General features: G+C 48.9%; 1 protein-coding gene and 1 long non-coding RNA gene across 3 annotated transcripts in view; both read right to left on the bottom strand.

Annotated features, from left to right (window-relative positions):
- Positions 1–4,809: 4,809 nt before the first annotated feature.
- Positions 4,810–23,983, bottom strand: part of ZFAND3 (zinc finger AN1-type containing 3) — a 324,262-nt gene continuing 305,088 nt past the window's right edge. For both annotated transcript variants that reach the window (XM_040473389.1, XM_040473390.1), the window contains one exon: positions 4,810–7,176. In XM_040473389.1, the coding sequence (XP_040329323.1) occupies positions 7,022–7,176 (155 nt within the window). In that variant the 3' untranslated portion in view covers positions 4,810–7,021. The remainder of the gene's footprint in view (positions 7,177–23,983) is intronic.
- On the bottom strand, positions 16,350–17,955 carry LOC121029391 (uncharacterized). The gene is made up of 2 exons (XR_005789706.1): positions 17,055–17,955; positions 16,350–16,823 (listed from the first exon to the last, which is right to left on the bottom strand). It is a non-coding gene; the product is annotated as an uncharacterized LOC121029391 (long non-coding RNA).

Genomic DNA, 23,983 nt, shown 5'->3' with positions numbered 1-23,983 from the left:
GTCTTGTGCTTGTAAGTTTACACATCCAATGACTGGAAGAATTTTCCACAGACTAGCCTCTGGCTCCAAACATTTTTTTTTTAAGTTTATTTTGAGAGAGAGAGAGAGAGAGAGAGAGAGAGAGAGAGAGAGCGAGCGCGTGTGCGTGAGTGGGGGAGGGGTAGAGAGAGAGAATCCCAAGCAGGCTCCATACCTTCCATGCAGAGCTCGACAAAGGGCTCAAACTCACGAACCATGAGATCATGACCCGAGCCGAAATTAAGAGTCAGACGCTTAACCGAGTGAGCCATCCAGGAGCCTCCCAAACATTCCAAATCTTGTCTCCCTTCCGTGCCTCCCCTCCGTCTAGTCAGCGTGGTGATCAGCATGGCCGGCAGCAAAGTGTCCTTCTGAAAGCCATCCTTTCTCCCCAGGAAGACCATCAATAACCCAGTAAACACCGAAGTGACGGCAAACCACACAAATACATCCTACCCACTCCAAATATGTCCCCAACTGGACTTCACCTTGGTCAAATCCCCAAAATGCCCACATCACCTCAGCACCACCCAACAGAAGAGGAAGTTGGAGTGGAGAGAGACCAGCTTTAACCAACTGCAGCTACAGAATCTCACCCTTGCAAATTTTATAAAACCGTGGGCAGAGGCAGATTCACTGCCAAGGCCGGCCATCAGGACTTAGAAGGGGTCTTGGTGAGTGAGGGGCCTAGAGCTAAAACTTCATTTCAGTAGAAGTCCACCTTTAACATCTCCATCAAACCCTTCCTGCTCCTTATCCAACCTCCCTGCACCTGATGACCCTGCTTCCCACTTGCATGAGCGAACAGAACAGACGGCTTCCACCTGCCCGCCTGTGCACTGCGTCTTCTGGGCACCACTCTTGACTTACCCCTGCGTCCTACGCCCCCTACCTCTCCCGCTCTGATGGATCATTCCCTCAGCATAAACAGTACTTCTCTCCTGCCTCCACACCCACTCCATTACTGCTCCCTTCTCTGCTGTTAGTGCAGCAAAACCCTAGTGGGGCTTTCCAGCTTTTTCCCCGGTGGCAGGTCTCTGGCCGCTGGGTGCCCAGGCAGCACCCCCATGGACTCCCTTCTCTTTGAAATTCATCAGGATTCCCCTCTCTCTGGGTCTCCTCCTTCTGCTGGCAGCTTCTTCTCATCTCCCAGGACCTTGCAATACCACAATGTCCCTGGCACAGCCTCAGTCTACCTCCTTTCCTCCCTCAGTGACCAGGCTGGGACCTGAAGTACTGGCTGTGTGCCGAGGACTTACAAATGCTCATCTCTAGTCAGGATGTCTCCACTGAGCCAGCAGCTGTATACCGGGTGTCCCCTCCACATTTCCACCCGGACGTCCAGTCTGTGGTGTCCACCCCACCGTGTTCCCACCAGAGTCCTTCATTAATGACACCTCTGGCCCTTCATTCTGGCCAGAGCCTTGAGGTCCTCCTGTCTCTCACCCACAGCCCATCTGTTGGCATCTCCTGTTTTCACTATTTTCAACCCAAGTTCACAATCTGACTTCTCGCCCCCTGAGTTCTGTGCCACCACCATCCACTGCCTGATATCAAGTAGCCTCCCTGGCCTCCCACTTCCTCCCTTGCATACAGGCAGGGAGACTGTGTCCCCTGTGGCTCAAATCCTTGATGGTCCCCATCTCAGAGAAAAGCCCACAGGCCCTGTGCTTCTTAGCCACCTTCCCCATTTTGTAGCATACATTTATCCTGTTCTTTTGTCCCATCCCCACAGCCAAAGTAGGCACTATTTTTGGTCACCAGTACCTGGAATTGGTGCCAAGCACATTCTAAGGGTTGAATGAGGGTCCCCACAGCCAGGGCTCCGAGCTGTAAGGGCCCCCGATGGGGCTCACAAGGTGTACACAAGCTTCTGCCTTTGGGACCTGTGTCCTGGTGACATCCCCTTTCCTTTTGGTCACTGTGTCACATGGAGCAGATCCCTCCCCTCCTAATCTGGGACCCTCTGCTCCCGACCTCCTTCTGCTGCCTGGTGGGCCAAAGACCACAGTTCCCCCTAACCTGGGGGTCAGCTGATTCTGACATCTGACCCTGTGGCCTGCCTGCTCCCAAACCTTCCAAAGCCCCGGCCCCCGCCCCGCCCCCCAACAAATCCACACTCCTCCCCACAACAGCTCAAGCCCTTCCCAGCCCTGGGAGATCAGAACAGGGCTGCCTGGAGATGGTGAGGTAGGGATGGAGTCCTAGGAACCACTGGACCAGCCAGACTGGCCTCCCAAGTACCTAACAAGGGGTCATGCACAAACCTATTACCCACATGCATGAAACCAGAGACCCCAGTCTGGGGAGCATCTCACTTGCCACTTGCCAACAGCTTAATTGCCCAAACCCATGAGATCAGCCCCTAAAGCCCAGTGGCTACATGTGAGCCAGGCGGCTACGTGCCCCTTCCCAGCCAGGCCCTCTCTCGCACATCCTAAGGGTAAGCCATCAGTTTTATTTTGTATGTTCTTTGCCGAAGCCCACCAGTCTCCCCAACCTCTTGCTCCTGGCTTGCTATATCCATTTCAAAGTCCCTCCAGTGACTGATCGGAAACACCCTGACATGTAAACCTGGGGAACAGGATGCAAGTCAAGGGAAATGTGAAGTTGCGGGAATGTGCCAGGTGATTCAGGTTATGGGTCACTGGGACAGCACAGCAGAGATCCATGTAAGCCAGGCAGGCCTGGCTAGAATTAACCCCCAGTACACAGAGGGTGCTCAAAGAACAGGGGTAACTTGTCCCAAGGTGTGATTATGAGAAAGCCCGGAGGTAAAAATAAGTCATGGGCTGTGTATTGTGATGCACTAGCCACCTGCATCTTCTAAAACATCTCTGACCAGGAAATCGGCTTTCCACTTGGCATCACCAAGGACCTGAGCTTCTTGAAATCCACTTTTGGGGAATGCTGGACAGGCTGGCTTCTGAAAACCCAGCATCCTGACCTCCCTGGGAGAGCTGGTCCCTTCTGTCAGTTTTTAAACTTATGGAAAAAAAAAAAATCAACGTTGCACATGTGTATAGTCCTAGAAATAGAAAATATAAGGCTTGCTGAATTCCCATCCTCCACCCCCACAGAAAACCACTAAACTTCCAGCGTTTTCTTCTGCATTTACCTCCACATTAAAAAAAAAATTTTTTTTTACTGTTTATTTTTGAGAGAGAGAGAGAGAGAGAGAGATCAGGGGGAGGGGTAGAGAGAGGGAGACACAGAATCCAAAGCAGTCTCCAGGCTGAGCTGTCAGCAGAGCCCCACACAGAGCTTGAACTCATAAACCAGGAGATCATGACCTGAGCCGGTCAGATGTTCAATCTACTGAGCCGCCCAAGCGCCTATACCTCCACATTTCTAAATAACATGCTCACATTGCTCTCTTGACTTTCCAGTTTACACATTATTTAACTTCCCACTAAGGACGATGAGAACGTAGCCCCATTATACTCTATATATACGCATGCACGTACTCTGGTCTCCGAAGAGTTCTGTCACCAGTTTTTGCCAGAGCAACATTCATCATTATTTATAACAATCACAGCTGAGTCATGTAAGGTCTCCGGGCTCCTCTTAATATTTTTTGTGTGGCATTAATAAATGATCTATTTTAATTTGCTTACTTTTCTATTTATGAGATTCATGCCCAAACCCTGGGACAGAGGCATGGATCAAGTGTGGACCCTCTGAGACCCATGAGACTCTCACTGCCCACACCACCCACAGCTGGCTGCATCCCCCGTGACATCCCTTCCCAGTCCTCTCCTGAGTTTCCAGGCCTCCACGTTTTTCTCTTCTTATTCCTCTTCTTCTGGAGCCCTCCTTTAGGCAGGTTTGAGAATGGCTGTAAAGGAGATACGTTTTTGAGACAGCTGCAGAATTTTCCCGGGTATTTCTGTTGCTCCGCTGACTGCTGGGGTGCTCTCAGTTCGCTCCTTCTTTGGAGCCAGAGGGCTCTCTCAGTTTGCCTTGAGGACCACGTCCCACCCCCAATCTGCCTGCGGGGTGAGGGTGGGCTTCCTGCTCCTGTTCCTTGCTGTGGCTTCTTTCCAGAGCCGTCTCTTCTGGCTGTGGGCTCCTGCTGGCAGAAACAAAACCTCCCAGATCAACAGGAGGTGCTAATCAGGGACAGAGGTGCATTTAGCGGGTTCCAAGGCCACCACACTCCTGTGCTCTTTGCACACATCTGCCTGTTCCCCTCCACCATACACCTCTAATTTCCTCTTAGGATTTCTCATCATCTTCATGGCAACTGTGTGGTCAAATATTCTGCCCTAAAGGTGGGAAGGAGGGATGCTACTCTCCTGCCACATTTTCAACCACCTGAAGACGTATCGAATGCCTCCTCCACACCAGAGTTGGATCCTCCCATGGGTGGGATCTGGGTCTCTGAGATGCTGCCCCTCCCCGCCCCCCAGGACCCAGGCACCCCTAAGGCAGGCACAACTGAGGGACTCCCTCAGGGCTGGTGTTTATTTCTTCCTATCTCCCCTACATGGGTGACCTCCTTGCTGCCAGCAAAGACTTGGCCCAGCAGGCACACCTTCATCCAGGGTCAGCCCGGGGGGCTCCCAAGGCACAACCCGCCAACAGAAACAAGGAGAGCAACTGTTTAGCCTGGACGTGTGACCCCCCCACCCCCCCCACCCCCCCCCGCGGAGAGAATGGAGGGGACGCTGCACACAAGAGCCACCTCCTCCCTCATCTCTTCCTAGCTCCGGCCAGGGAGACACTGTACCGTTTTTCTGGTTATACAGGTAGCACTTCGGAGAACTGGCGAAACAGAGAAATCCAAACTTTCATACGATTGGTTTAATTTTTTTTCAGCAGGAGAAAAAAGAATAAAGTTACAAGATTCTTTTAATATTTTCACAATGTTAAAACTAAAACTGAGCTCTAGGCTATGTGTGTAAGTAAATCTAAAACACAAAAGGGTTAAATAAGATCTTCTCTTTTAAAGATACAAGAATTTAAGCTTTCCTTACATTTAACAAACTTCACAGAACAGATACTGCAGGGGAACAAGCCCTCCCCCCACCCCCAGCTCTACCATCAGGAAGTGAACATGGGCTGCGAGCCCTGTGTGCCACCAGGCTCCCCAGAGAGCCTGCCTCCCATCCCTGCCTCGAAGCAGCAGCGGTGGGGCCTGAGGAGGGCCGGAAGGGCGCGTGGGTGGCCTCTTCGGGATCAGAGCTTGGCGGGGGGGCCTAGGCGGCCGCCTCACTGAGGATGGCCATGTACTGGCCCGAGGGCCGTGGCTTGACAACAGTGGTAAACGCGGGCAGACCTGGCCCCTCTGCCCTGGGCTGCCTTAGAGCAAGACACCAGTCTGGGTCCTGAAGCAAGAATAAGGCTGGAGATTTTGCAGCGGATTCCACTCTGGTGGGGGTGGGATGGAAGGAAGAGGCTGGGAAGAGCATGATTTCCTATTTCAGTATTCCGGATCAAAACCACTTGTAGTTGCAGATGTGTAGCTGTGAACTGCAGACAGAGTCGAGCTGCTTGTTGTGGTATAAAAGGGAAAGTTTGCTGGGTTAACTATTCCAGTAGCCTGTGTGTGGGCAGATCCAAGCCGCCTCTGCAGGAGCCTCCGACTCGCACCAGCCTGGACCAGATGGGGTCTCTGGGCCACTCAACCCTGTTCAGGCTTAAGGCAGGAATCTTAATCCTGTCCACCCTCCCCGCCCCCACCCGACCGGTGATGATTCCCTAACACGGGCAAACAGGCCCAGAGCCACCCTCCCCACCTGGCCTGAGCTATCGTGGCTACTGACTCCTTTCTGCCCGCATGAAGAGGGACAGGCTGATAAATGTGCCCTCCCACCCCACTGCCAGAGCAAAGGTCTCTCAGAGCCAGGCTGGGCCACGAACCACTGTTCTAGACAGATCAACCCACAGCTCCTCTGGCGTATGCTGCCTGTCCGTCCTAAACCTATGTGGTAGAGGTTGTCCCTGGACTACAGAGCTGCACAGACACAAGGGGCGAGGCCATGGCACCATCCTCTCGGCCCACAGAGGGCTGAGTGTGCCACTGGAAGGGGCAGAGTCTGCGGACAGCAGCTTCCCAGACGCTCCCCAGCCCTCCTACTGATTCCCGTTGGCCATGAAATGTCTTTTTAAAAAATCCCAATATAGAAATTTAGCTGCAGAGGCCAGTTTGTAGATCCCAGCCGCAGTTGCTGTGCTGTAATTAGCCTTATTTGATCAATTGCCAGATCCCTGCACTTGGCAAATGGCAAACCAGAGCCAGTGGGGTCAGGGTGCGCCCTGGCTGCTTCTCACGACCGTGGGTCCTGTGTAGAAAAGATGGGTCTTGTACATGGACTAGTCTTGAATGGAACTAATTTTCAAAGTGAGGTTATTGTTTCTCTTCTCCTGTGATGAGAGAGTTTTTTCATAGCAAGTCAGGTAAAAAAATTTTCCTAAGAACCTGCCCCCCCACCCCCATTTCCAGCTCTGTGGGAGAGCAAAGCCACCACCCAGCCCAGCCACGTGGCCAATCTCAACAGCCTCCTGTGGCCAAGGCACGCGTGGCCATCAGGTATCCTGGCTACTGGGACTAAGGATAAGTGAAGAGGTGAAAGGCCGAACATTAACCAGAGTTTCTGGCAAAGCCATGTGCGTCATGGGAACTGTAACACCAGCTTCTACTCCTCTATTAACTCAGAGTCTCCGTCTGGAACACTTTCCGCTTAAGGCTTTTTATAAGTTTGACTCCAGCAGTGACAGGTATGTGTTGTTTTAAATCCACTAGCCATGCTCAAAAAAAAATATTCTTCACGTTTTAATTTTATACAATGGCTAGCAGGCACCTTAGTAACCAGCCAGAAATCAATTTCAACCACCATCAACCCCTAAACTACAGTACCAGGATGGCTGGCTAAAGAAAGGAAACGGACTGGCTGTAGTCTGACGCGTGCCCAGTACAAGGTGTCTGGCTGACTTTGTCCTAAATAAGGCTAACATTAGTGAACTAAGAACAGCGTCATGTGGCGGCCATGCCTGGCCTTCAGGAGCACCCCTCCCCAATGCGCTGGCAGGAGCGCCCCACTTTCCGGTCCAGTTTCACCATTTTCATGATGGCTTCCTCTCGGCCGCGGCCCATGTGGTCAAATGTACAGTCATGCTGCTCGGGGAGGCGATGTAACATACAGAACACATAACCTGCAACAGTGGGAGAAGCAAAGAAAACAGACTGTTAGGTGGGCCTCCAAATGTCCAAACCCCAGCTTTCGTCCTGGCCTGGAGGATGGAGGGGCATCTCAGTGAGCAGACAGTGGCGCACAGCAGGCACTCCTGCCACCGGAGAGAGTTTACACAGCGGCCGCCTGGGAGGAAGGGGCCTTTACCACAGCTCCTCCTCCAGGACCTCAGAAGGCCAGTGACTTCTCAGCTGCTGCAGTGAGACACGCCGCCCCCTTCCCGGTGGGGGTGGGGGGGTCTGAGCCCCTCCCTCCCCACCAAACAGGCGGGAGGTCAGAAAGCTGCCAGCTCAGCACCTTCCCAGCTTGGGCAAACTGTAACAGCCACAGGACACCCACCATTTCTAAGAGGCAGAGACGGAGCAGAAATGATTATGGCTTAAATTACATCCTGTACAGTGAGGGCTTAGGGGGGACAGTGGGTGTGATCAAACCACAGCCCACAAGTGAGCGGAGACTCTCAAAGAAAAGGGGATTATTTCGAGTGCCAGAAAAGGTATTACATATAAATAGGGGAAAGAACAGAAATGTTGAGCTCTAATCGCCAGCCATCTCAAAGGAGCCTGAGGCTTCTAACTCCACCTGGTAGGTAGGAGGCTACAAGACTGCTCCCTCTTCCTGGAGCAGAGAAATCAAGGGAAACGCTGATGAGCCTGGCAGAACAAAGGACGGAGGAGAGGCCAACAGAGCAAGGAGATGGTGCAGGTGAAGGCCCTCTGGTAGGAAATAATAAGAGGTGGCCCTCAGGCAGTCAGCAGGAGGCTCAGAGGACAAAGGTAACACAGAGCTGCCAAGGATGTGGCCTGTTCCCTCCCCATTCTGCTCCATTTCTAGAACTGCTGATGTCCCCAAGGTCTGTCTGGCCCTCTCTGTCAGGGAGGGGGAGGGAAAGATCCAGGCTGGGAAGCCACCTGCCAGTGCTGGCTGGCCCGTCGCCCCCACTCATCCCATCAGTCGTATGTGGCCACAGGCCTAGACCAGGTCCACAGGACCGACCTGTAGGCGAATCTTCCCTAAACCTCTTCTCCCTGTGTGCGCAGGCAGGCATCCCACAACAGCCCCGCCAGGCCAAGGCTCTCCTCGCAACCACCACCTCTTCCCAGAGATTTCTTTTGCGCCCAGATCTCACTGCTCAGAGCGAACGGCCAGCCACTCCCTTCATCCATCTCCACAGCCTCCATTTCTTTTCTTTTCACAGAAGAATAACATTGGTTGAAGCAAAGACTGAGTGGCCAGGACAGGTGACAGTTTCAACAGCCTAACCTGTAAGGCTAACTTCATCTAGAGAACACTCCTCAACTGACCCTCACAGCCCTGCTCTGATGCCCTAAAGCCCATGCTGTGCATAGAGCACGTGCACAGGGCCCAAGAGCCTGAGTGACCAGGCTGACTGGACCATCCGCTGTGAGAGAAAACACATTATTAACTGCTTCCCAGGGAGAGCAGGGCAATATGTTTGACTCTAAATTGGGACTGGGTTTAAGGAAAAGAACAGAGATGAAATTTTTGTCTCCTGAGAAGCCGAGTTCCCACTTGGTCCAAAAGCAAAGTTAAGATTAATGAGCTCATGTGTTATATTTACTGATAAGTTCATTACTCGAAGATATTGGATAGTGTTGTCTTTGTCCTAAAGGACTTCCCAGCCTAAGTGTGGATGGCCTCAATATACATCCTCCATCTAACCAGCACAGCTGTCCTTTGGGGCAAGCCTACCTGTGGGGAGAAGGGCTCTGATGGGGCGCTGGCAGCCTGGCACCATGACATGCTGGTAGGCATTTTCTGCCACCAAGTCCTGACATACTTCTGGAACTTCGGCATCTATAAAAAGGGCAGGAGAACCCCCACTGTCCCCTTCCCTCCTTGTTTTCAAGATACTGAGATGATGTAGGAGAAGGTCCCAGGGGCTCTTCTCTGCTTCTGATGAATGGTGCCGGCTGAATCAAAGTAGCAGGAAATGGATTACCTCTGAAATTAACTGAGCCCTGGCTCAGCCTAACACCTCATTAGTCAAAGGCAGAGTGGGGCAGAAGGGAGAGGCTCCAGCCTTGTCCTCACTACACACCCCGCACAACTTTGCTTAGCTTGCCTTCCCCTGGCTACAGAGCAGCCCCCCTCAGGGATCTGAGAGCCCCAGGCTCCCTGTGGAAAAGGAAACAGGGCGTGACAACCACAACAGCTGCCTGATGCTCTCTCTACACACCCGAGGATTCTCCATCCAGCCAGAAACACCTCATTTCTCCCTCCGAGTTCTGTGTACCTCTGTCAGACACAACTTGACACTTGGCTTTGATTTCTGTAAGGTAAAAACCACTACACAGCAGCTACACTTGGGTGTAGCACGGGTAACAATTAGAATATATGGCATTGTAATTCACTGGGGAAGAGTGTCTGGGCAAATTCTAGAAGGCTAGCTTCCCAACTTGCTGTACTGAGGTTAGTAGCTGGAATAAATTAAGTCAATCCCCTCTCCTGTCAGGGTCACTCACCAAAAGGAAGTTACATGCTGGAACTTGTCCCAAATGCTGAGCAGGTATGATCCACTGACAGCAGCCAATCGGCTAAATGCATTTTGGTGTCAGTATTCGGGAATGGGTTGCTCTGGATACAGACGGGGGTGGTGGGGGGCGGGAATGACCCGTGGGTAGACGAATCTCTATCCTCTTTTCTTGGTACCCACAGATCTGTTTCCAGAAACTATTGCAAGTGTCATGAACTTTCAATTATTCTCTGATTGAATTCTTTAAACAGAGCTGGGTATGGAGAAATGAGTTCAGGCTGCTAGGGAAGATGATTGTTCTTAATTTCAGTGATGAATACAGTTTAAAAGCGCAAGGGGATTTACAGCCTCTGTCTACATCCTCCACAGTGTTCATTAGAAACCAATTAGGGCCTTTCCAGAGAGGGTCAACCAAGGCAGTGTCCGAAGGGATGAAAGCACAGAGGACAATGAATTGATCAGCTGAGCTGCAATATGGGTTTGGTATCATCACCAGAGGATTGCACAATTCTTTTCTCCCCTAATTTAAAAAAGTTATATATCAAAACTGAATTCACTCATTAATTTGCATACATACAACCAATCCATACCTACACTCTTGTCATGGCCCCCATAGTTCAGCATCATGTACTTTAAAAAAAAATTCAATATACGTTTGTCTATAAGAGCTACATACCACATGGTACTCTGGCAGGATGAGGATGGATCAGGGTAGGAGAATATGATTAAAAGGACGCTGATTCCCAAAAGAGAATGAAAACACCCAAAGCCAAAGTTTTTGAAAATATGACACGCCTGCTAAATGTGGTTTAACCTCAGCCCTTGCCCCTCTGGTGTCACATAACTGGCTGCCCTGCTCCCAAGAGGCCCGGATTCCTGGTTTTCCATGAAATACTGGCGTAGGAGGAAGCTGCAGAGCTCCTATAGGCTGCTGGGGTTGTTTTCAGTACATCTGCAGGAAACACTCAAGAATTTGTGTGGGTGTTTCTTCACTAGCTGGCACTGAAGAACAATTTGGGATGAGCCCTTGATAAAAAAGGGAGGGTGAAGCAGCAACTCTGTGTGCACTTTGTTCCATGCCCCACCCCCCGCCCCTCCCTGGCTTCTGGCCGCCCATCCCTCACGCAGGAAGAGGAAGAGGAGGCCCCCACAGCGGGTGATACCAGTCAGCCCCCTCCCAGTGAGCTGAGCTGGAAGGTCTCCAGCAGCTACATCCTCAGTTTGAAAAAACCTTCTTTAACTAAGCAGGCAGCATCAGGAGGGAAGAGGATGACTGTGTAGATGGTCACAGGGCTGACCTACTCAGGCTCATCCCAGTGCCCTGCCCAAGCCTGTGGCTATGGACAGCAAGAGGTGGGGGGGATACCAGAAGCTTCCCTAACTCTATCACTCAGAGATACAAGAAAGGATTTTTCCCTCACATGGCATGAGAAATACAGAAGGCAGCATTCAAGTCACTGGCCCTCAACAGAGAAGCCTGGGGGCATTCTTGTAGGACAGGTATTTTAATGGAAACCACTCATCTGGACTCAGCCCTCCTGATGTGGGCCTGGGGCCTGTGGCACCCATGACCATATGCCATATCAACCTAAAGATGGTCAACACCCAATGGCCCTGAAAATACATTCCCAGCACAAAATGGAACTAAGGCTCATTCTTCTAAGACTCGAAAAGGTCTGAAAGTGCATGTTTCTAAAAATGCTCATTTGGTGGGAACCAAACTTCTGACTCTTTAGCTTTTAAAGTTAATGTCTGGAAGCCATACAATTCATTCTGATGCCTTCATCCACAGTTAAACTTCACATCTCCTTACACGGGTGCGTGCGTGTGTGTGTGGGGGGGGGGTGTATTTTGAGACTAAACACACAGGATAGAGAATAATTTGTACAAATGCCATCATCAAACACAGATGACACCCAACACCTTGCTCTAAGTGCTATGAAAGTTTTAACACTGTTTTCTGTTTCACTAACTTGTTTACAAAAATCCACAACTATCACTGCCCAAGAGGAACACTGGGAAGAAGCCTTACCAAAGACCTGAGAAGAAAGGGTCTGTGTCCTTTACCTCTCAGTAGTGCTGGTAGGCAAGGCCCTGAGGGCACTAGAACCAGATAACTGCCTCACCTACCAGTTCCATCCCTCCACTGCTCCCTCACCCACAAGCCATGGGAAATGGCTAAGGTACTGGGGACAGGGAGATGGGAGGAGGAGGAGCTGGGGGGCAGAAGGAGGGAGCCAACCTTACACTCTGTAGGCAGCAGGCAGGGTAGCCCTTACCCTCTGGCTGAGGCCCTGGGCTCCTCCCCCCCACAGCCAGCACTTCCCTCCAAACCCTAAGAATTAAGCAGGGGCTAGAACTTTATCCATGGAATTTCCTAAGGGAGGCAAAGAAAGTGATGCCAAAATCCACATTCCAAGTCTCAGCCCTTGACATTTTTATTCAATCTCTGTCAGACAGAAATGCTGCTTATCGGCTTTATCTTAGAGTAAAAAGCCCCATTTAAAGTTGGCAAAGTTGGGCAGCTCTGGATAGTTTTAGACTTTAATTAATTAAACATTTGTTTTCTTGCAGGATCTGACGCCCTCGGGGGGGGGGCGGGGGGGCCCCCTTGAAGGCTCACCCACCGCGGTGGTTTTAGTAAAGTCACAGACCAGGGCAGGCCTCAGCTCCAGCTATTTAGGTGTTTCTACCTCACTTGTAAGAAATATTTTACACTTTATTGCTCATTTGAATTTCAAATTGTCAAAGCAAAGGTTCAAGCAGAAACTAAAAATACTGACAAGCCTTGGGGACCGAGGCCCTGTAAAATGATCCACCGGTGAGCAGCCTGAGGTGGCAGTGCACGTGTGCATGCTGTCTGTGCAGTCACGTCTGCCCTCCAGCCCCCTACCTGTGCTGGCTGCAGTGTACGTCCAGTTAGGAGGACAATCAGAGACTGTTCCTACACGTGAGCATGGGCTCCAGCAAACACAGCCTACCCGATGCCTCCCGAAGCTTCCTGAGAAACCTCGGCAACAGACACTCCAAATTTCAACTCATCAATAGGCACCACTTCCTATCTTTTTAAAGAATAATGACAAATGTGCCTGAGCCATATGTCTGAAATGACCAGGCAAGCTTGTTAGAAAAAAGAATCACATTTTTTTTTCCAGCAAGGTAAAAGTTTCTTAAAGCTCAGGACAGCACAGTGACCTCATAGCTCATTTGTAAGTACATGCTGGGAACAGCAGGTGGCTACAGGAAAGCTTGTTGGAAAGCATTAGCCATTTATACTCCCACCAGCAGCAATCCCGGATTACACCACATTCACTGACCCAATGCCCAAGGCAGAATTTGTAGCACAGAAACATATTAAAGGATCTTAACACATTTTATTTCATCAGACCCAGGGTATGGGCAAAGCAGCTACAAGTGATTCAGGAACAGAGTGTGTCTGCTTTGCATTCTCCTCCATCTCTGGCTCTGCATGGTGGAGGGGAAAGCATCGTGCTCCAAGAAACAGAACTGGATCGTGGCTCATGAGTGGCCAACACAGTGCTTAGCTGGGCCGGGGGAGAGAATGGGTGGATGGGCAGGGGTCAGCTGCCCAGGGTGCTGAGGGTGCTGGAACCAAAGCCACAGTAGATCAAGGTGGGCATCGGTCTGTTTTTCAAAGGGAAGGAGAGCCATTCTACTCAACAATTTAATAAAAACCACTAAAATATACCAAGACAATTCTAAAACAGAAGCAATCATCTGTTTTCCCCCAAATCAATTATAATACCAGTTAGATACAAGCTAAATGTTAGAACAAAAAAGCAGTGTGACAGCAGGCAAAGATATGGGAGCCTGGTGCCCTGAGCTCCTAAGGTGGCTGTGTGCACTCAGCAAGTGGCTCTGGGAGAGGAGACAGCAGCAGAGGGAGAAAAAGGTGTCGTGGTCCAGTGCAATAACAAAGCTCCTGAAGCAACTTGCACACATGTCATTTTAAAAGTATACAAAATTCACCACTCCTGGTATCCTTTATTGTTCTCTAGATAGCTCCCTTCTTGCAAAAACTCTACTGACCTCTTTCCTCTCCTCTGGGGGGAATGTCTGCCTTTTCCCAGTAATGTCTCCTATCACCCAACTCAGGCAACCTTGCTTTACCTGACATTCACAGAACAAGTCCTGCCCCCTTCACTCTTGCCTCCACCCAGGAAAAGCCTAGTCCTATTTTTGCCACCGTGGGTGGGAGGTAGGGCAGGGCACCTCCATCACAAAGGATACCGTGCCATCAATTCTGACTTGTGAGAACCCTCCAAGCATGCCCGGTAACACCTCAGCGCACAAGGAGAAGGGGGTTGGCTGCAGGCTCACATTCTGCTGGGCTGTTTTATCTACAGATGAACATATATTTAAAAACTAAGAGAAAATGGCTCAAGGCAGTTTTTGCCACAGGAATAATGACTTGCATTTTCAAACATCATTCCATTTCAGTAGCAAAGGCAGGCAGTATTAGCCTCTTGGTACCTGAGGCAGTTTTAACGATCCAGAAAAACCCTAGCAGGTGCCTGCACTCCCAGCCTCTGCTCCATTCCTTCCCCCCACCACAGGCCTCTCAGGGTCTCCAGATAATAGTGAGGTACTGGCAGGAAACTTCCATTTCTTGGGTAACCTTATCCTCCTCCCAACAGGCTGGAGATTTCTCTTTCAGCATTTCCTTGTCCTTTAAAGGACTACCTTCTCAAATGGAGAACCCTCCTAGAAAACTAGCTCCAAAGCTGCACTGTAGGCAAGAAAAAGGGCCCCACCCACCCCACCCAAGAGCCACTGAGGGCACAGCCTGGGCCCAATGCAGCAACTCAGCTGCCAGGCTCTCCAGAGAACTGTGGCCTGTTTAGCCATCCCTGAGGCTACACTGGCAAGAGCCAGTTCACCCAAGTCACAGAATGTCAGGGGGCCTCCGACTGTAAATGCCATGTGTCTCTCTCCAGAACAACACTTGGAAAGGAAAGGAATACTTTTGCCATTTTTCTCTGTCGGCCTTTCAATCCATATGGTGAGGTCATGGGAGAGAGTACGAAGATGACAGATTGGAACTGGGAGGTACCTATGGCAAATCCCATAAACAGGGCAACCTCAAGTTCTCTTTCTGCAAAACCCAGTGAGAAACTTGTGCTTTGGAGCCAAAGTACTGGATTCAAGTTCCAGCTGCACTGCTCTGACAGTTGTGTGTTACAGGTAAGTCACTCAACCTTTCGGAGCCTCACTTGTACTGCCCATAAACGGGGTTACGGACATTAAAGCAGCTAGTGCACACGAAGCCCCTGGCTGAAGGAAGGCTGCTGCTGGATGGCTCCTCCAGCTTTTGTCACCCCCTCACCTTACAGGATATAACTAACAAACTCGACTTCAAGGCTGGGAGCCCCCTTCCCCTTCTTCCTCCTCCCGTTTACCTCTCAGTCTAGACTCTGGTTTCCTTCTGAGAAACTGCTACTGACAAAGGAGAATGAACGTGAAATCTTCCTCTGAACACGTGGTCTCCTCTGCCCCTCTTCACAAACCTCTTTGTACAGACTACAGATGCACAGTAAGTGACAAGCTCAGTAAAGATTTCTGTTGAAGATATGCAAATTTTAGAGCAACTTGATTTAAATATATGAAGACTACACAGGGCAGCCTAGAAAGCACTCACTGGTTAGGGACACCATGAAAGGGACACAAACTTTTCAAGGACAGCAGAGAGCAGCTTCTCTGCTCCTGTGGGGGCTTCTCCACAGGTATGGTTGTGAATTCTGCAAGCCTCTCTCACAAGAAGAGGCAGAGCAAGTGTGTTTCCAAGTTTGGTCACGTACTGACCACGCGCTGAAGAGCCCGTGTCTATTTCCCTGAGACGGTCGAGCTGGGAGCTGCGGTGAAAGGAGGAACAAGAGAAAGGAATGGGCTGTAGACATTCTGGAAACAATTATGCTTTTATCCAAACGGTGCCAATGTCACGTGCATTTGCTTTGTGCTTCTTTTAAGAATGAAAAGTCTCTCTACATGCCTCTTGTTTTCACATTAACTCAGAAAGGTCATTCTGAGGGCCTCCAGAGTATAAGCACGCTCTTCTTGATCTTCACAAAATTTAAGCCTTAAAGTCACAAATCCCACAACATGTGAGGTCCACTATTCTAAGTGTGTGTAGAGGGGCGGGGAGGGCAGAGAAGCTGGCTTCTTGATTCTCCATTTTTAAAGTTACTTTATTTAAACACCCCTCATCTGCAGGGAGAGAGGCTTTCTCAGTGGCAGAAGAATGCTTTAGCTGTACACATGAATTCAGACTTGAAACCAAACCATGGATATAGACAGTTAAAACCCCCAATGAATGGACCACCCACTCCAGGATCCTAGAGACTTCTTCTCTGCCTGGGTGGGGGGAGTTGACCTCACAGCCCAATTCCCTTTCACTCGGAGAGTGGGTGGGGAGGGGGGCACAGATAAGGTTATACAGTCCAGGTATATAAAAAATGCCATGAGGAGCTTGCTCATTGCTAAACCCAATGGGCTCTTTTCAGTTCTCCTCGATAGTGTCTGGAACAGTTGACTACTCTCACGGGCACATACTGCTTTCCTTGTTTTTATTCTCTCTCCCTACTGTCCTTTAAGTATGAGAATTCCTCAGCGCTGGACTCTTTTTTTTTTTTTTTTTTTTGTCTCACCCACACTGGCCCCAATGTTTAAAACTCTAACCACATAGGCCAACAACTTTGAAATGTCTTTCTCTGTCCCAGACCTACCTCTCTCTTTGGAGCTCTATGCCTCTGTATCCAATTATCTACTGGCTAAGTTGGAGATCTTAGATTCAAGGTGCCCAAAATGGAACACTTGCTATTCCCTCACAAACATACTTCTTCAGTGTCCCCCACTCTAGCAGAACAGGCTCACCTTGCAGCCAGTGGCTTATGACACAAACCTGGGTCATCACTGATATATTCCTCATTCTTCACATTCAACCAGCAAGTCCTGTGGATCCTAGTCCCCAAAATCAAATTCATTCTCTTCCTTCCACCTTTACCACCAGCACCCAGTCAAAGCCACCAGTGCCTCCTGCTAGGGCCACTCCAACAACCTTGTGATCCCCCACATCCCGATCTGTGATAATCACACTCTTTTTTTTTTTTTTTCCAACGTTTATTTATTTTTGGGACAGAGAGAGACAGAGCATGAATGGGGGAGGGGCAGAGAGAGAGAGGGAGACACAGAATCGGAAACAGGCTCCAGGCTCCAAGCCATCAGCCCAGAGCCTGACGCGGGGCTCGAACTCGCGGACCGCGAGATCGTGACCTGGCTGAAGTCGGACGCTTAACCGACTGCGCCACCCAGGCGCCCCATCACACTCTTATTTAAACCCTTTAGTGGTTTCCCAAGAATGACAATCAATTTCACCATCTTAGCTCACTCTCCTACCCCACTGCCTCTTTGTCTCTCCTCATGCCATTCACCCCCCCACCCTCCTGTACTCTATGTCCTTGACACACTCACCTAACCAAATGCTTGCTTCCTCAGGCCTCACTTTGAATGGCTTCTCCTCAGGAAGACCTCCCTAGACCCTCAGACTAATCTAGAGCCCCATTATACACTCTCATGGCATCCTGGACTTTTCCTTGAAACACTGGTCCCAATTATAATTATACAGTCAGTGTGTAATGTTTTCATTTAACTTGTTTTCCTGATTTTCTGAAAGCAGGAACCACGCTTTTGTAATTTAATGCCTAGAACAGTGTGTGGTTCACTCAAAATATTTCAACTGAGTTAATGAACGGGAGGTTAGTTACAGAGACTGTGTGCTCCGAACCTCAGGGGACAGATAAAGGCCAGTCAAGAGCTCAAGTGGCCAAATCCAACCTGCTCACCCTCACTTCTCAGCAGCATCTGTCTCCTGTTCCTTTCTTGTAGTATTTCTCTCCCTTGGCTTCTATGGTGTTCTGTGATGTTCCTCATCTTCCTCCCACTTCACTGGCTATAGCTCCTTGGGACCCTTTACTGGCTTCCCTTCTGAAACCACTACAGAATGTAGTCCTCTTGTATTTTTGTACATTCCCTCCTGTAGGTAATCTCATCCAGACCCAAAGCTTCAAGTACAGTCTAAATACTGATGCCTCTGGAACTTTTATTTCCACCCACAAATTATTCCCCTAAACTCTCAACTCCTATATCTAACTTACTACTTGACAAACACACCAGAACAGACTGGTTAACAGGAACCTCAACTGTAACATGTTCAAAACAAAAGTCCTGTATTAGCTCATCTCCTAATCCTCCCTGCCTCAGGGAGTGATACCATATCCACACAGTTGCTCAAGCCAAACCCGGGCCTCTTTCTTGGTTTCTTATTCCCTTATTCCTCGTGCCAACTTTATTATTAGTCTTGTTGGATATACCTCTAACTGATGTTCTAAATCTGCCCAAGTGCTTCTCGCCATCATCTCATGCAAAACTCCCGTGGCAAGAATGTGTGCGGCATGTTGATGGAACAGAACAAAGGCCAGCAAAGGCTGAGATGCAGTGAGGCCAAGCCTCCAACATGGCTACCTGGAGCCCACAATGCAGTTGCACTCTTCTGCCTTTGCTGCCTTCCCACCCCCAGCCTTCTCTCTCAGAGCAGTTAGAGGGATTTCTTTCTTTTTCTTTCCTTCTTTCAGGGCAAGTGACTTGACATGTACTTTTTTATATTTGTTAATTAATTCCTGTTTGAATAGGTAATACATGAATATAACAGAAATTCAATTTGCAGGAAATAATATTCAACAAAAATGAAGACTCCCTTCCCATTCTCTCAGTTGCCCTCCCCAGAGGCAAAGCAACCACTACGACCAGTTCTTATGTATTCTTGATAGTGTATGCATACACAAGCATTTGTGTTCATGTCCCAGAGGGATAGAAATGTAACATAAAATGTAAATCAGATCACGCCACTCCTTTGCCTAAAGCCCTTCAATGCCTTCCCACTACTTTTACTTAGAGTAAAATTCTAGTAGACCTTGCAAAGGTCTAACTATCCCCCATCTGGTCCTGCCCGCCTCTCCTCACGCACTGTGCTCCAACCACACGGGCCACCTTTCTGGTCCTGATATGCTAGGTTGTTCCTCCCTCAGGGTCACCTCACTGTTCTCTCCATCGAGGACGCTTCCCCTGCCCAAGCTCTCTGAATGGCTGGCTCTCCCAGTTTTTATGTCTTAGCTCCGCTTTCACCTCCTTCCAGATGCTAGCCTCCCCACCACTACCTGCAGCACCCCCACCCCACCCCCACCCAGGGCAGAGCCCTTCTCTTTCTCCGTCATCCTATTACACCACAGCACTTACTCCTACCACAAAGTATCTCATTTATATCTTTTCCCTTGTTTGCTGCATCTCCATCCCAAAGAACAAAAGCACCATGCGGTCAGGGACTTTGTTGCTGTTTTCCCTGCTGTTCCTCTGGAACTCAAGTAGACTGAATTAATAAATAATTTGAGTCAACATCTGACTCATTGAAAATAGAAGAAAATTACTTTTGGCAATAAAAGAAATGTTTAATGCTGGTAACTGTGCCCCTCCCTGCCACCCCTGGAAAGGACCACCACCACACAGTCTACTTCCAATTACCCGGGTGAACAGGAGCACGGTGAGTGCAATCTAAAAACTATTACTGTCTGGCTTTGGATATATTCCATTGTTTTGCAGTATCCGGTTTACTTTCCTAATTATGCTTTTCTATTGCCATTATTAATATGAACCTATATTCACTGAGCTCACTCTGAGAGGCAACCCAGAAATGTCCAAGATGGCATTAGATGCTCTCCTGGAATTAAAACTTTGCTGTAACTCATAATCACAAATGAGCTGAGTACAGATAATGAAGAATTGAAGCATAATCACCCAAGTTCCCACTGACATTCATTTCGTACTCTACCCCCCAGTATTTTGGTCATTTATTCCAGATTCCATGGAAAATTAATCCTGGGGTAGTTAAGTTCAAAGGAAGAGCAATTTAATTGACACAAGAGTATTAACACCAACCTGGCCCTTTAATTTGTAAATCTGGAAGCCTTCCCCTTCCCAGGTGAATCTGTTACACTGCAGTGCACTGCTCTAGGGAGCACATGTCATACTATGTATTAGTCACAAGGATGCACAAACTCCATCATGTGCTGACTCATAGTTTCCATCTCCCAGGAGCCACCGGGCTGACATGGTTCAAGAAGAGCATGTGAGTGTGTGGAGAGGCCTGCTGCTATACAGCATAATCTAGAGAGGAAGAAGCCTGCTCAGCTCCTCAAGGCACAAGTGGGCTGCCAGAAGTCTAAGCCTCCATTACCCACAGGAAACGTCTTCAACAGAGTATCCACTGCCTGCCACCTCCCACCTTACAGCCTAAGAACAACCCATCTGCATCCAAGCAACATCTTGATTGATACTTAGAAAATTCTGGCCATAGGAGAGCATCCAACACCTGCATAGTACACTTCCCCCTAGTCCCTCTGCAGCCAGAGAGTACTGTTCTGGAGAATTCATCAGGATAAATGAAGCAGTCTTGGCTGTCTGCTGCAGGAGAGAGCCACTGGGCAGAGTTTCCCATAGGCCAGTGCCATCTGTCTCCCAGTCATCCAACATGACATTGCACATTTCAGCACGTACAACAGTCGGTGAGGCCCCGTGATCATGTACAGGGAGGTACCCAGAGAAAAGAGGAGCACTTCTTGTCATCCCCTCCTTCCAAATATGCCCCTGTGTTGCACACTGAGAACAAAGCAGACAGTACAGGTGGCTCTACCTGTCACCTCCACAGGCGACAACAGGGAAAGGGAACATCCTTCAAATCTCAGCAAGACGTAAGCTGGGGCACCCTCCCAAGCTCACACAACCCCTTGAGTAAATGCCAGTGGACTTCCCCGCCCCACCACATCTCCATTTCTGCCCTCTTCCCATTTCCTTACATTTCTAGTCCTCTTCTACTTTGTTTTCCTCCTTTTTCTAACACCTCCCCCCAAATCCCCCCACTCCCGCTTTCTGTTTCTCAAGGTGCCTCAGTAGCTATGGTTGCCTTGACACCTGCTCTGACCACAGAGGGGGTTTTCTGGACAGTAGGCTCAAGGGCAGACCGAGTCTGGTGGACAGTGGGAGTATCCACACTATGTAGCTTCTACATGTGCAGCTGTCATCTGTCTGGAAAGTACATGGCAGATGACTTCATCTCCTGCTCAATTCTGCCTAAGCGTGAATAGGGATGGGAATAATGTTTGTACAAACAAGGATATGTGGAAAGGTGAGCAATTTCGTAGAGAAGCCAGCTGACCCAATTATCTTAGGCACTTCTCCAGTGAATTATAGGGCTGACTCATCCTTTTTGGTCTTTGGCCTCTGAATTCTGTGCCATATTTCACAGTAGGCCTTGACTACCCCAAATCAGCTCTTCCTCTCAGCAGCTAGACAGTGCCATCTCTCAGCACGTATCTCCCACCTACCCAGCATGTATATGTTTGGAGTCTCTGGGTCCTGTCCCAGGGACGCTCTCCCTAGTGGCACTGAGTTTCAGAGACTGAATGGTTCTAATGACGCCAACCACTATCTGAGAAACTATAATCCACAAACACTGTGATGGGGCTCTGGTCAGTGGGCAGACAATACGTATTGAGTGCTAAGGTGACCTTCCCCATATCTGTCTTCTAAAAGATGGCTGTGCCCCCCAAATGCAAGTTCTCTTTTTATATATAACACTACCTATAATATCAACCGATGCTGCGGAACCTGTGTTGCTGATTTGTCACAGTCTTATTCAGGCTCATTGCTGGCCGCAAGATAGCCGAACCTGAACTGGTGAGGCTTTTCTTGGAGTCTACATCTCTAGGGCCCAATAGTTGAGGAGTAAGGACTATCATGTGATCTTATCAGAGCCTTGGTCTGCTTAGGTAAAAGCACTTTCCAGAAGCAGAAACAAACTTCATTGATATTGATCTCTTCAGGGGAAAGGTGCTATAGAAATCTCATCTAATAAATAAAGGATTCAGGCTCCAGTGTTGGGCTGTCAGTCCAGCAAGGAACAGAAGCTATCAGGCTCAAGGAGTCAAAAGTATTTATTGGTCATCTGTGCAATGTTTACAGAGCACTATTCTAGGGGCTGGGTGGAGGAAAAGGAAAAGAAAAAAGTCACTAGTTTTCCTGCCTTTCAAGACAGCTGGAGATGTGCAGAGAGGAAAACAGCTGAAGGACACGAGAAGCAAAGCAAGAAATCAACTGCAAATAAAATCAATACAACCCAGCTATATGCAATAAATCGGGGGCACTGAGGAGAGGTCAACTGCATAAGGTATCCTGGAGTGGGTAAGTTTTCAAGGACAATGAGGACATGAATTAGCACTCAGGAGAAAATGGAACGTTCACATCAATAAGAATTAAGTGCCACTGTGTCTCACATTACCCAGGCGCAGTGAGAAACAAAAAGGTGGCAACACTATGGACCTTGTCCTCCAGAAGCATCTTATCTAGATGGAGTGACAAGTGGCACATGGAGCAAACTGGAAACAGTATATTGGGATGACTTATTACCACCGTCTCAAGTGGTTCTCACATAGTAGGCTGCATACATTTTTACCATTCATTGTTCAATAAAAAGCATCTCTGAATTGGGGCAGTGCTTAACAAATGGGCTAAGATCTATATGGCTGAAACTAAATGTAACTCATGCTGCAGGTTATCTCTCACTGTTTAGGACACCCATGGGCCAGCAGGGGGACATGAACACTGGTGGGATTCTGGGAGCTCAACAGATCTGGGCTCCAATGCCAGCCACTCCCTTAGTATTTGAGTTACTCAACTTCAAAGCTTGAGTGTTCTCTTCTGTAAATACGTAGTACCATTTCACAGCAATGCTTTCATCAGGGTCAAGTGATGGAACATAGGAGTAGGCATATGTATAGTAGGTATTCAATAAAGCTGTTACTTTCTCCTTTACCCAGAGGATCACAACTGCAATGGTAGAGTTCACTCATTCACTCGAATGTTCACTAGGTATCAGTGCACTTCTACTACAGTAGAAGCTGCTGAAGAACACCATATGGTCCCTGCCCCCCAGTGCTTATGGTCTAGGAGGAAGGAAAGCTAATGTATGTTCTGAGAAGTATAACAACAGAGGTCAGCCATGGACTCCATAAAAGAGAAGACTTTTTAGCAGTTTCAGGAGGAAATCAGCAGGTAAAGAGGGTTTTTGTTTAAAAAGACATCCAGATTTTGTAAGGGCTTCTGATGAGGAATTCTGTGGAGACAAACACTGAGCCCACTCTATCATGCCTATATCCCATCCTGGGCCATAACATCCCCACACAAGCTCTTCAGTCCTTGTGAATGGACTTGCTACTGGAGGACTGGGGTGCCGGAAAGCCAAAGCCCCTGTGTTCCAGTATCTGAGGAACAGGCTTGCAGGGGAGGAAGATGATTTGTGACAGGTCACTCTGGAGGACAGAGTGAGGAGAAATAAGGGCACATTATAGAAAAAGGCTGTTTTTATTCAATGGAGGAAGCACCTAGGTGGTCTAAGCTGCCTGGCAATAAGACCTGCCACATTCCCTCCAGGCTGAAGATGTACACGGTGGCTGGATTACCTGCAAGGGCACTGCTGCTGCTGTGGTTTCAAGGTCAGTTTGAGGGGCTGGCCAGGCACCAGATGGGTGACTTCTAAGTCACTTAAGTACTTGAAATCTATGCCAGAGTGTGACAGGTTAGGCAGGAATGAGAGACTGATGTGGTTGTATACAGCAGGTCTGTGACCTCCAAAGAGCTCATTTTATTCATGTGCAAGATGAACCGCAGGTTTCACTAATGCAAACACACTCATTCCCAAAGTCGAATATTTAATTAAACCATAAGCTTATCAAATATTTTTAATTACACCAAGCAAGCAATTCTACCCTATCTGATGTATGTATGTCTTGGCTGATTTCTACCTCCTACCAATAAAAATTCAAGGCAGATAAAAGTATGTAACAACAAATAATGGTAAGGTTCCTTATCTACACCTTATTCCTCCAGCCAAATATTCCACCGGGAAACCCTCAGGTTGCACATGTACCCTGGCTTCCAGAATTAACATGGAGACCAGCCCAGACATCCTCCCATTCACTTGCTTGGGCATGTCTTCGACTACTACTACAAAAGGGCTTTCTCCTAAGGATAATCAGCAGGTTCACCAGAACGCCACATTTCTGTGACCTCCGATTTGTCTTGCACATTATTAGTCAACACTGTCTGGGTACCACCATAGGCCACATACTCTAATAAGGGCAGTGGGAAG

Source organism: Herpailurus yagouaroundi, unplaced genomic scaffold (genome assembly GCF_014898765.1).
Source record: "Herpailurus yagouaroundi ecotype Mexico unplaced genomic scaffold, PumYag 139, whole genome shotgun sequence".
Lineage (NCBI taxonomy): Eukaryota > Metazoa > Chordata > Mammalia > Carnivora > Felidae > Herpailurus > Herpailurus yagouaroundi.
The sequence above is the reverse complement of the archived record's forward strand: the minus strand, read 5'-3'. Positions and strand labels throughout refer to the sequence as shown.